The 13652-nt window shown below is 45.4% G+C and overlaps 1 protein-coding gene across 13 annotated transcripts in view; it reads right to left on the reverse strand.

Moving 5' to 3' along the window:
* Nucleotides 1-13652, reverse strand: part of SEPTIN6 (septin 6) — a 69908-nt gene that overhangs the window by 25467 nt on the left and 30789 nt on the right. For all 13 annotated transcript variants that reach the window (XM_059911451.1, XM_059911453.1, XM_059911449.1 and 10 more), the window contains 2 exons: nt 3315-3501; nt 665-826 (listed from right to left, as the gene is read on the reverse strand). In XM_059911451.1, the coding sequence (XP_059767434.1) occupies nt 665-826; nt 3315-3501 (349 nt within the window). The remainder of the gene's footprint in view (nt 1-664; nt 827-3314; nt 3502-13652) is intronic.

A 13652-nucleotide genomic window follows, 5' to 3' on the forward strand; every position in this document is an offset into this window, starting at 1 on the left:
AGGCCAGTGTGGCATCAGAGAGGAGGGTAGAAGGAGAGGTCTGAATCCCCTGGAGTCAGTCTTTCCCTCCCTCAGTCTCTGGCTATTAATCTCTGCATCTCTGAGGAGAGAGGAGCTATTTGCTTCTGGATTCTTTCTCACAAATACCTGAGACTCGGATAATGAAAGTTGACTACACTAAGATGGATGGTCATGTTTGACTGCTATTTGGTAAAATAATAATAATTAAGAGCAAATGGCCAGGGCTTCCCTGGTGGCGCAGTGGTTAAGAATCCGCCTATCAATGCAGAGGACATGGGTTCGAGCCCTTGTCCGGGAAGATCCCACACGCTGCAGAGCAACTAAGCCCGTGTGCCACAACTACTGAGCCTGTGCTCTAGAGCTTGCGAGCCACAACTACTGAGCCCGCGTGCCACAACTACTGAAGCCTGCGCACGTAGAGCCCGTGCACCACAACAAAGAGAAGCCACCGCAATGAGAAGCCCGCGCACCGCAATGAAGAGTAGCCCCCGCTCGCCGCACCTAGAGAAAGCCCACGTGCAGCAACAAAGACCCAACACAGCTAAAAATAAATAAATAAAATAAATTTTTAAAAAAAGAGCAATGTACTTAGAAAAAAAAAGAGCAAATGGCCAGAAAGTTGAAGCCCTGTGCTCCCACTCACGTTCATGGTTCCGTTGATCTCTGCCACCGACTCATCATCTGTAGGGAACTGGTAGATCTGGACTCCATTGCTGACAAGCTCGCTGGTGATTTTGATTTTGAACTTTGTTAGCTCACTCTTAGAAATGGCATCTGATTTGGCAATGATGGGGATGATGTTTACCTAGGGAAGGGAGGAGCAAAGTGGCATCATTGTTGGTAATCTGCAGCTGATAGCAGCATGACCTAGGACTTCTACCAGCTGCCAGAGGGAGCAGCTCAACGCAATAGTCCAGGACTGGCCACCTCCATGGCCAAACAGCAGTATAATATATGACAATGAGTGCTTACTGTTTGCTGGGCACTGAACTAAGTGCTTTACAAGGATTAACACAATTAACCCTGACAAAAAACCCTCCCAGGAGGTATTAGTACCACAATGAGAAACTGAGGCACAGAGAGGTTAAGTAGCTTGTCCAAGGCCACAGAGCAGGTAAGTAACAGAACTGGGATCCAGATCCAAGTTTAGCCTTATTCCTAAGTCCACAGTCTTAACCTGCCAGCTCAGATCCAAATTGATGAGCTATGTGATATCTTAATATCAAGGTCACTGCTTGGGTGATTTGAAGCAGAAAGAGGACAGTTGGGAATCGACAGTGGACAAGGGGAGAGGTGGCAACTCCTTGCTAACAGTAAATTGTCCCAACCCATCGGTGCAGGCTAGCCCCAGCCAGTATGAAAGGAACCCACATGCGAAGGGAAGAAAGGCAGGGCTCTGTGAAGATGCACACCTGGCCCTCTTTCTGGCAGCAAACACTGATGAACCAACCCACTTACGTGAAGACGACCCTGTGTTACCAATTTGATCTGAGACTTAGCCAAAAAGAGTTACATTGCCGGAGTCTCATGATTAATTTCTGCATAAAGAAAGCAGGTACAAATGCCCAATTTTGGACAGCAGGAGAAAGGACTAAGGCTACCCCAAAGTTCAATCCACCTGAACCTCAATCCTTGAAATACCTCCAAGAAGTGACAAGGCTTTTACTGTCGGAGGGTAAAGAAACTTACATGCCTGAGTGAGACAGAGCACAGCTAAGCTCAAGTTCACACACAAAGCACAGTTGGTCCTGCCAGCAGACTCCAATGGGCTGGCATGGATGGTACTTGGGCCCTGAAAAGAGCTCTAGACTTAAGACAAATCCCACCTCCTTTGCTCTTTGCCTTAGGAGCGCCTCTCAAGGCTGACACTGCAGCTTCAGGTGCTGGTCAAAGAAAGACTGGACGTTGGAGGCACCTCCCTTAAAGTCTTGGGGCGTGGGGATTGAAGCCCTTGGCAAGGTGGCAACACTTTTCGCCACGTCCCCCATTGGCACGCTGTAAACACAGGCCTACCTAACTCAGCTCCTCCACCAGGCCGCCAGCCGCATCACTCTGCTGCCCTCTTCAAGACATGCAGGATGTGGCGACATTTCCCAAGCGGCCCGTTACTCGTGGGCAGTGAACTCACTGCTGTGAAAAACGAAAAACTGCTCCTATTTTGATGCTAGCTGAAACTCCGTTTTTATAGTGAATGTGCTACTAAACAACTGCATATAAAGTAGATTTTTTTTGTAAAATAAATTCCCTGGAGTCAGAGAGAGCTCGGTCTGAATCCCAGACCCATTACAAGTTGTCTGACCTGGAGCAAGCTACTTGACTGTGCCTCAGTTTCCTCCTGTGTAAAATGGGGATAATAATAGTACCCACCACACTGGATTATTGGAAGGATGAAATAAAAACAATGCATATAAAGTACTCATCACAGTGCCAGACACACATGAAATGTTAGGGGAGGAAACGTACTAGTAATTAGGCTTTTTAAAGATTCCTGTGGTCGACTCTTTTGCACAGCCAATAATCCTTTAACATGAAGAATCACTGTCTAATTTATATCCGATGTGGGACTTGCATTTTTCAGTTTATCTTAAAGCAGGATGTGCCTGATTCCCACAGCCATCTTCCTTGGGTATGGAGGCAATATAACCTGGTGCCACAGATCTGAGTTCAAATCTAGGCTCTGCCAGGAGTTGGTTATATGACAATGGGTATGTCACTTAACCTCTTAGAGCCTCAGTTTTCTCTTCTATAAAATGGGAGGTAATGATAGTGTTTGCCTTACCGAGTTGTTGTGAGGATTCAATGAGATACTCCATGAGGTACTTTTACAGTGGTGACATATAATAAGGGTTTAACAAATGTTAGCTGCTATGATAAAATTATTATTGATAATAAGAACAGTAACTTTTGAAGTCGTTTGCATGTTTGATTCTAGTAGAGGTCAGTTAACATCAGGACAAAGGAAAAACACCTTTGCATCGCCAAAGCCTAAGGCCCTAGACCCAGACAGCCGTCTGGCTTGCATCCACCTTTATTCCCAAGAGGGATCAGGGCAGAAAGACAGCTCAGGGAAGACTCAATGCCCAGTGCTGGGAAAACATCACAAAGCATACAACTCAGGTGCTGGATCAATTAACACCATCTTTATGGAGGGACAGGGAATGAAGGGGAGGATGAGGACGCCACACAACCTCTCCTGAGCTCTGGCATCTGCACTGCACAAGAGACCAGAAGGAGGGAGCCCAACTTGCCCGGCCTCCCGCCCGCCCTCGTCCCTGCCTCCCAGGCCTCGGTACCTTACTGTCCAGCTTCTTCATCGTCACTAGGTCCAGAGACTTCAAGGAATGACCCGTGGGGGCGATGAAGTACAAGCAGGCGTGGATGCGGGAATCATGGTAGGTGTGCAGTACCCTGCGGATCTTCAGCTCCTCCTGCAGGTAGGCCTCAAATTGGGCGTCGATGAATTCCACAATGGGCTTGTAGCTAAAGGAGAGAGTAGGGAAATGGCCAGACCACGTCAAAAACCTGGATTTTGATAGGCTTCGAAACTCTTTTAGAAGTTGAAAATGTCCTTGGTAATCTGACTCTCCCCATCCAGCTGGATTTCTCCATCTCCTCTCAGTGGGCCTCCAACTCCGTCAGACTGTCCACCTCTTTGGTCCCCACATGAGCCAACCATATGCCCATCAGTGCGCTTTCTCTCTAGAATGTGCATTTCTCTCTTCTCATCCCAATCCTGCCCTCCCAGGCCTCAGGGCTCGGATGAATGCCGATCTCCTCCACAATTCCCCAGTTATGCCAGAAATCCCTTCTGTGGCCCAGGAGTGTAAAAAAGAATTATGCTATTGGATCGCTTACTGTTGCTTCACAAGGATTAGTGTTCCCTCAAATAGACTGTGTCCTTGTGAAGGGCAGGGACAGTGAAGGGCCCTTCTCTGCCCCCACGGGGCCCCGATGCAGTGTGGAGCCCACTGGCAGTATCTGTGGATGGGCTGATTGCGCGCCAGGCTGGGCTCATGTCTCCGCTTCCTGTGTCTCCCCCGCAGTGCCTAATACTCAAGCTGGTACCCAGTGGCGGTCAGGACCTCTCCTTGACCCATTGCTGGGGAATCTTCCAGAACACACTGGGTTCTGCTCAATCTTCCTGGGTTCGAGGCGCTCCCCTAAGGTCCAGATATTTTTCCAGTTCTCATTTCCTCTAAGGTTGTGACTTGAAAATCTACGTATTCGGACAAAATTTGGTAAAGATAGTCCCGTCTGCACAACCTGAACACACGTGCGCACACAAACACACACACACACACACACACACACTGCACGCCCCGCCCCCCAGCTCACTGAGTATCCAGGCACGGTGCTCCCGTGTGGCTCCAAGTTTTGCCAGGGGTCTTAGCCGAGAGTCAGTCCTCTGCTTCTCTCTGTCCTGGGAAGCGTCTCTGTTCTCTCCCAGGCCATTCCTGCCGCCCCTGCAGCCTCTTCCTGCTCTAGCTAGGTCACTTAGCCTCTGCCCTGCCTCTGTTCTCATCTCCCTGTCTGTCCGCTGCCCCCCCTCCAGGGCTTCTCCCTTCAAGCTGGAAGGGGTTTATCATCCGGCCCAGGAGAGGGAGTCTGCAGCGACCACTGCGGGAAGGGAACGCGATTGAAGGAGGAGCAGCAGCTCCCACCCTGAGCCTTTTTGAAAGATCCCCCTAGTAGAGAAGGCAAAAGAGCCTTTTTAAAAAGAATCACAGAATTCTAGATTCTGAGAGCTACATACAGAGAGAGCCAGATGCTGGGTACCTCTGGAGCCGCAGAGAAAAATCTAAATATATAGTCCTTTCTTTCTTTCTTTGACCCCTATGAGCCAAACATTGTTCTGAAGGGTAAGAGCATCAAAGAATCTGTTGGCTGCAGACATCCTTAGAAGGTTCCCGAAGAATTAGGAGTGGGGGCGGGGGGATACATCCCTTAGGTTTATCCAATTAATTTTCAGGTGACAGGCTCATTTGAGTGATCTAATTATGGCACTGCTACATTTTTTCCCTCCATTACATAACTTTTTTACTTCATTTTTTTTTGCTCTACAAAAGGGATCAAAGGAGGAAAGAAAACAATGCATTTTTAGCTTTTTTTCCCCTGAATCTCTAGTGATACCCTGAGCCTATCTTTCTGCTAATGCCTCTGGCTCTTAGGGTCTCTGAAGAGATGCTTCGTCAGACCAGCCAAAGCAGCCAGTCAACTAACAGTATTTGGTTTAGACTAATCCTAAATGGATGACTCATCTTTGTCTTATTCATTTTTCCCCTTCTTCCTGCATTTTCTTTTGTTTCTGCTCCCAGTTTTATTGAGATATAAGTGACATAGAGCACTGTATAAGTTTTAAGGTGCACAGCATAGTGATTTACATCATGAAGCGATTATCACAATAACTTTAGTGAACATCCATTATCTCATACAGGTACAAAATTAAAGAAATACAAAAAACTTTTCCCTTTTGATGAGAATTCAGGATTAAGTCTCTTAACTTTCATATATAACATACAGCCCTGTTAATTGTATTTATTATGTTGTACATTACATCCCTCGTATTTATCTTATAACTAGAGTCTTTTTTTTTAATTTATTTTTTGGCTGCACTGGGTCTTCATTGCTGTGTGCGGGTTTTTCTCTAGTTGCGGTGAGTGGGGGCTACTCTTCGTTGCAGTACGTGGGCTTCTCATTGCAGTGGCTTCTCTTGTTGCGGGACACGGGCTCTAGGCGCGTGGGCTTCAGTAGTTGTGGCTCGCAGGCTCTAGAGCGCAGGCTCAGTAGCTGTGGCGCAGGGGCTCAGTTGCTCCGCAGCGTATGGGATCTTCCCGGACCAGGGATCAAACCTGTGTCCCCTGCACTGGCAGGCAGATTCTTAACCACTGCACCACCAGGGAAGTCCCATAACTAGAGTATTATTCATCTTTATATTCTCAGTGTCCGGCATGGTATCTGGAATATAGTAAGGGTCCCAGCCCTGCTCCCAACGGCTCATCTTCCCTCAGTGGCTGTCTCCCCCATCCCACTCTGTCATGCTCACTGGACTCCAGCCCATGGTAAACAAAAATCCCTTACTCCTATTGGCAACCTCCTCACAAAATGCTCCCTTCCTCTAAATGACCCCTGACTCCCCTTCAGAGATGCTGCTTCCCTCATATCCTTCTCAACTGGAAATTTCTACACCCCTCACACCCAAAGGCAGCTTTTTTCCAGCCCATTTTCCCTGGCTTACTATGATCTCTTCCATCTCCTACAAAACCCAGCTCCAATATACTCTACCCCTCCTCCTCACTACTGTTTATCTTTTACTTTTCAGGGTAGGAATTCTTAACCGGGGTCCACAGACCTCCAAGGGGTCTATGCATAGAATTCATAGGATCCATGAACTTGGATAGAAAAACCACGTCTTTTTCCTAAGCTCTAACTGAAGTTCAGGGTTTCTTCAGGTACAAAAGTAGGTAACAATCTGCAGTCACTTCAGCAATGCCTGTGATTTCATAACCAAGAGAAATCACCAATATTTTTTGTTTCCTATTACAGTTGTTGCAAGTATCTCAAAATAGCATTTATAATCATCACAACTTCTGAAGTATAATAGTTATTAGACCTGCATATAGATATTGTTATTTCAGGGATTAAAAGAGAAGCGCACAGATTACTATATCACAATTTTAAAGTATTTTGGTAACTATTTTTTGGTATAATTGATGTATTTTAGGCATTTAAAAATGTTATTCTGGGGGCTTCCCTGGTGGCGCAGTGGTTGAGAATCTGCCTGCCAGTGCAGGGCACACGGGTTCGAGCCCTGGTCTGGGAGGATCCCACATGCCGCGGAGCGACTAGGCCCGTGAGCCACAATTACTGAGCCTGCGCGTCTGGAGCCTGTGCTCCGCAACAGGAGAGGCCGCGACGGTGAGAGGCCCGCGCACCGCGATGAAGAGTGGCCCCCGCTTGCCACAACTGGAGAAAGCCCTCGCACAGAAACGAAGACCCAACACAGCCATAAATAAATAAATAAATAAATAATGTGAAACCTTTAAAAAAAAAAAAAAAATGTTATTCTGAGCCCATATGCCTCACTGGTTGGTTAAGGGGCCAAAGGCACAAAACAAGCCCTGGTCTAGACACTATTTCTTATTCATTTCAGACAATGATATATACTATGAAGACAATAAAATAGGATAATGGGATAAAAAGTGGCTGAGGGTTCAGCTACTTTAAATACAGTGATCAGGGAAGGCTTCTCTGAGGATGTGGCATTTGAGCTGCAAGGATGAGAATGACAGTCATGGAGAATCTGGGAGAAGAGCATTCCAGGCAGAGGGAATAACAAACGTAATTGTCCTAAGGCAGAAACAAGCTTGACAAGTTTGAGCAGTAGAATTAGTGAACAAAGGAAGAACAATAAACTATTCACAATTGCCCAAAGGTGGAAACAACTCAAACATCCATCAACTGATAAAGTGTGGAATATCATACAATGGACTATTATTCAGCCATGAAAAGGAAGAAAATTCAGATACATGCTGCCACATGGATGAACCTTGAAAACATCGTGCTAAGTGAAAGAAGCCAGACACAAAAGGACAAATAGTATATGGTTCCACTTCTGTGAGGTACCTAGAATAGTCAAATTCACAGAAACAGAAAACAGAATAATGGTTACTTACTGGGGGCTGAGGGGAGAGGGGAATGGGAAGTTATTGTTTAATGTGTTTCCTTTTGGGGTGATGAGAATGTCTGGGGACTAAACAGAGGTGGTGGTTGCACAACATTGTGAATTTATTAAATGCCACTGAATTGCTCACTTTAAAAGACTTAATTTTATGTTATGTGAATTTCACCTCAAGAAATACCAGAATAAGAGATGAAGCAAGCAAGGTAGCAGGGGACAGATCACATAGGGTCTTGTGGGTAGGATATAGTAAGGTTTTTTTTTTTTTTAACCGTGAAAAGGGTCTTCTGCTCCATAATGTTTTCTATTTGGTTATTGTCAGGTGATAAGAAGTCTATGGCTTTATGCATGTTTATTTTGAAATTGGCTACCTTGCAGAACTACTATCCATTAGAATTGTCTTTCAGTTGATTATTTTGGGTTTCCTAGACAGAGATATTATGGAAAAATAGTAATTTTACCTTTCAATGAATAATTTTCAATTGTCATCTTTCTTGATAATGTTGACCAGTCCTTTCTTGAAACACCCCCTGGCTTCACTGCCACCATTAGCTCCTACCTCTATAATAACTCTTCTTTCTCACTTGCCTTAGATTAAATTGTTGGCTCATCTCTGAAGTTCCATCCTGGACCATCTTTTGTTGTCATTCTACACATCACATGCCCGTTAGCCCTGCGTGGTCCTGGTCACTCCCATGGCCTCAGTTATCACTGTCTCCTATCCATTTCCTAGACACCCGCAAGTCATCCCAGTCTCCTTCTCCCACGTGCCATTCCTCAGTGCAAACGCAGCTGTCAGAAGCTCCCCTGCTGGAAACCCAGAAGGCCTGGTCACAGACATTATACTTGAACAGCATCCTCTCAGGCAAAGCCGAGATACCATAAGGTCAGGTCTACTGGAACAGTGCCCAGGGTGACAACAGCTAATCTACTCCATCCCTCCAGTCACCTCTTCCCTCTACGCTCATTGCTATTCCACTCTCTCCTCATGGACTCATCATCCCTCAAAAACGTCCACTGTGCCCTGTGAAACCCCTGAACCATGGTAAACAAAATTGCCTACATCTTTGCCACTCAGAGTGTGGTCCTTGAACTGGCAGCACTGTGGTCACCTGAAAGCTTGTTAGAAATCCAGACTCTCCAGTCCCCAACCCAGACCTACAGGATCAGAATCTACATCTTATTAAGAGCCTCAGTGGCTTGTATGCAACTTTAAAGTTTGAGAAGTGCTGGCCTATATCATCTTCCTCTTCACAGAACTTGCCTTGCCTCTTCACGCTACTGGTAACCTAATTCTCCCCTGAGGGCCCTGCAACCCTGAGGACCCCGCAACCCTGAGGACCGCATTGCCTGGCAGCCCCCTCCTATGTAGGCTTCTTTTTTTTTTTTGGCTGTGTTGGGTCTTCGTTGCTGCGTGCGGGCTTTCTCTAGTTGTGACGAGCGGGGGCTACTCTTCGTTGCGGTGCGCGGGCTTCTCATTGCAGTGGTTTCTCTTGTTGTGGAGCATGGGCTCTAGGCGCGTGGGCTTCAGTAGTTGTGGCGTGCGGGCTCAGTAGTTGTGGCACACAGGCTCAGTAGTTGTGGCTCGGCGGGCTCAGTAGTTGTGGCACACAGGCTCAGTAGTTGTGGCTCGCGGGCTCTAGAGCACAGGCTCAGTAGTTGTGGCGCATGGGCTTAGTTGCTCCGCAGCATGTGGGATCTTCCCGGACCAGGGATTGAACCCGTGTCCCCTGCACTGGCAGGCGGATTCTTAACCACTGCGCCACCAGGGAAGTCCCCTGTGTAGGCTTCTTATTCTCCCACAACCTGTGTATGTTGGGCTCAGTGTGTGGGCATTCAGGTAGCCACTCAGCCCCACTTCTAGGGCGTTACTCCTCTACCTCAGTGTAAAACAACTTTCTCCATTTGAGGCCTGTTCCATCCTCTTCTGGTGGTGCCTGACCCCATCTTTCTCCCTGTTCTGGGTGACTGCAACGTGCTTCCGGACAGGCCATCAACCTTCAGCCTCTTTATTCCTTGATCGCCTCAACTTCACCAACCTCCAGCTCCCTCTACTTCAGCCACCTACACATCATACCGTTTGCCAGGCCAGCTTCACCCAAGACAGCTTCTAACACCCCACTATCTGACCACCACCGCACAACTTCCCAGCTCTTCTATGCCTTCAGTCTGCCTAAACCTGATCTTTCACCTCATAGAATCCTCTGGTACCTTGACCTCTCCATTATCTCACAGGATATCAACCCCCTCTTGGCCTCATCTCCTTCTCAGCCCAGGCTGACCCCCATAACTGATTGTCCAAAACACTCTTTTATCAACTCATCTCCCACCACACCCCTGCTTTCTACCCTCCTTGCCTAGCAAAACTGCTGGGCTGAATAAATTTCAGGATCTGCTCTCTGCTCCTACACCACTGCTGCTGAAGTTGACTCGAAGAAATCACAAAACTTTGGGTCTTGGGGACTTCCCTGGTGGTCCAGTGGGTAAGACTCCACGCTCCCAATGCAGGGGGCCCGGGTTCGATCCCTGGTCAGGGAACTGGATCTCACGTGCATGCCACAACTAAAGATCCTGCATGCCACAAACTAAAACCCGACGCTGCCAAAATAAATAAATAAATATTAAACAAACAAACAAACAAAAACTTCGGGTCTTGGCACCCAAATTCCTGGCCTCCAACCTTACAAAGGCCTTTAAAACAACATGACAATCCTTTTGCTCAGCCTTGATTGGCTCCCTTCCTACTGCTTTCATTGACCATGCCAAACTTTCAACACTTTCCTCAAGCTCCAGAACTTATTCATGACCCCTTCCCTCTCACAAGACGGTATTATCTTCTATTTTATCAACAAAATCAAGGTCACCAGGTTCACACTACCCCAACCCACCTCACTCCCTCCTCTTCCCTGTTCCCCTCTGGTCTCTGAGGATGAAGGGTCCCTCATCCTGTTCAAGGTCCACCGCCCCTCGTGTACCTGATCTTATTCCTTTCAGGCTCTTTGAGAACCTGGCTTCATCTATCAGCTCCTCACCTACTACTGACTACTCCCTCCCGCAACCTATAAACAGGCTTAAGTCTTCCCTCATCTCAAAAAAAAAAAGACTTTTCCACAGCCCAATCCTCCTCAACCACACATTTCTCCCCAACTACTGCCCTGTGTCTTTTCTTCCCTTAGCAGTCAAGTTTCTTTTCTGCACCTACCACAGGGTCTGGCGTATAATAGGTGCCCAATAAATATTTAATGCATGCATGGAGATTTTTTTTGAAAGAATAATCTACTCATTTATTTATTTTTACTTCTCGTTCATTCCTCAACATACTGTAGACTGTTTTCCACCCTCACCAGCATCCTAGCTGAAACCTTCAATGGATACTTTGGGGTTTTTTTTGTTGTTGTTGTTTGAAGTATAGTTGATCTACAATGTTGTGTTAGTTTCAGGTGTATAGCAAAGTGATTCAGTTATACTGTATATCTTCTTTTTCAGATTCTTTTCCATTATAGGTTATTACAAGATATTGAACATAGTTCCCTGTGCTATGCAGTAGGTCCTTGTTGTTTATTTTGTCTATAGTAGTGTGTATCTGTTAATCCCAACCTCCTGATTTATCCCTCCCCCGCTTCCCCCTTTGGTAACCATAAGTTTGTTTTCTATGTCTGTGAGTTGGATAGTTTTGGTTTTAAATGATGAAAAGTTAGAGGTGTTTATTTTCTTTTTCCCATCAATGTATATATCATTCATTCATTCAACAAATGTGTACTGAATACCCACTCTAAGCCAGGTCACTACCTTGTACTCATCCTGCACGACTTCAAGACTTAGCCCAATCATTCCTGATCACCTCCTCTCCCCTTTCAGCAACCTGCACCCTATACTCCCACCACCAGGCTTGATTGCTGCTCTTCCTGTTCCCACAGGCCCCCTCCACATACCTCTGTTACTGTACTTACCACATTATGTAGAGTTTGTATACATATTTGCCCCCTCTACTAAACTACAAGCTCCTTAACTACAGACTGTGTCTTATTCCTCAGTAGCCCTGGCACCTCACACTGTACCTGGCACACAGTAGGCATTTAGTATTTTATAAACTGAACTAGATCCCCCACATCAATTGGTTACTATTGTCTATTTCTCTCACATCTGACCCCTCCTCTCCATCCTGGAAGCTTCTGCTCCTGTTCAATCCCTTGTCATCTCTCCCATCCTCATAAAACTCACCTGTGACGTTCTTGCTTCCCTCTAGACACTGCTTTATCTTTTTCCCAGCTCAGAAAAGCTTTTTAAAGGAGCAGTGTATATCCACTTTATCTGTTTCTTTTTAAATTTTTTCAACTCTTTTTATTTTTTTTTAAAATTAATTAATTAATTAAAAATTTTTTGGCTGCATTGGGTCTTCATTGCTGAACACGGGCTTTCTCTAGTTGCAGCGAGCGGGGGCTACTCTTCGTTGCGGTGAGTGGGCTTCTCATTGTGCTGGCTTCTCTTGTTGCAGAGCACGGGCTCTAGAGCGCAGGCTCAGTAATTGTGGCACACGGGCTTAGTCGCTCTGCGGCATGTGGGATCTTCCTGGACCAGGGCTCGAACCCCTGTCCCCTACATTGGCAGGCGGATTCTTAACCACTGCGCCACCAGGGAAGTCCCAAAAATTTTTATTTTTAATTATGCAAGCAATACATGTACTTAATCTACCCTCCTCGGAGGTAACTACTAATAGTAGTTACTATTTTTAGTTTGTTGATTATTCGTGCAAACTTTTTTCTCTGCTTCTATAAACAGAGAGAGAGGGAGAGAGAGAAATGTTTGTTTTACTGGGAAGGGGCAGATTTATACAAATGGCATCATGATCTGTGTATCATTCTTCAACTTCTTTTTTTCACTTAACAACATGCTTATGTAAGTATATATAGATCTAACTCATTCTTTTACACTGCCAAATACAGTTCCATGGTATGGTTGTACTATAGCTCATTTAGTTGCCCTATTGGTGGAAATTTAGACTGTTTAAAAATTTTTTTTCGTTCCATAACCAATGCTGCACTGAACATTCTTTTTGTATGCTTTTTATGAACATGTACAGTTGTTTCTCTAGGCTATATTCCTAAAGGTGGACCTGCTGGATCATAAGATATTCACATTTAAAATTTTAATAGATACCATCAAATCTGCCCTTTACAAAATCTGTAACAATTTACCCTCCCAGCAACATGAATAAAATTACCTGGTATTAATGGATATTATATTTTTATGTTTTATTTTTGCAAATCTGATAGATGAAAAAAATACTTCATTGTTTCATTTTGCATTTCCCTACTCACTGATGAAGTTGAATGACAATCATTTCATATGTTGATGGGCCATTTACATTTCCTCTTCTGTCAATTACTTGTTTATTTCTCATTGAATTGTAGAAGCTCTTTTTACATTTTAGAAAAATCCTTTGCTATACAGGTTGCAAATATTTTCTCCTCATCTGTAGTTTGTTTTTACTTTTATTTATAGTATCTTTCAGTAGACTATTGACTGAAAAAATGCACAACCTAAAAGTTGAGAATTATGTTCTATTTGGTGGACAAAACTGAGGACTTAGCCCAGAAGACAGCTTCTCAGAGAGCTCTGAGGGACTGCTCCAAAGAGGTAAAGGAGGAGCCACGATATACAGGGGGTTTTGCAACAAAAACCAGGCAGTCAGAACATCAAAAGATTACTGTTAATTAAAGAAGACCAGACATCTCAAGTTAATGATTGTAGCACTTTTCTATGTATGGGAAGAGGCAAGAGTCTGGCTGGGCTCATTGAAATCATGCCTTTGACAGGCATCTTAACTATCTAGGGCCAATATCCTGCTTTTCTCCATCCATTCTGAGTCCCCTCAGGGTGCACTGTTGCAGGTGGCCATGCTGGCTTGATGGCCTCAACATCCTTTGTTTACTGAAAAAGCAGGTGACATTTT

Source organism: Balaenoptera ricei, chromosome X (genome assembly GCF_028023285.1).
Source record: "Balaenoptera ricei isolate mBalRic1 chromosome X, mBalRic1.hap2, whole genome shotgun sequence".
NCBI classification, from domain to species: domain Eukaryota; kingdom Metazoa; phylum Chordata; class Mammalia; order Artiodactyla; family Balaenopteridae; genus Balaenoptera; species Balaenoptera ricei.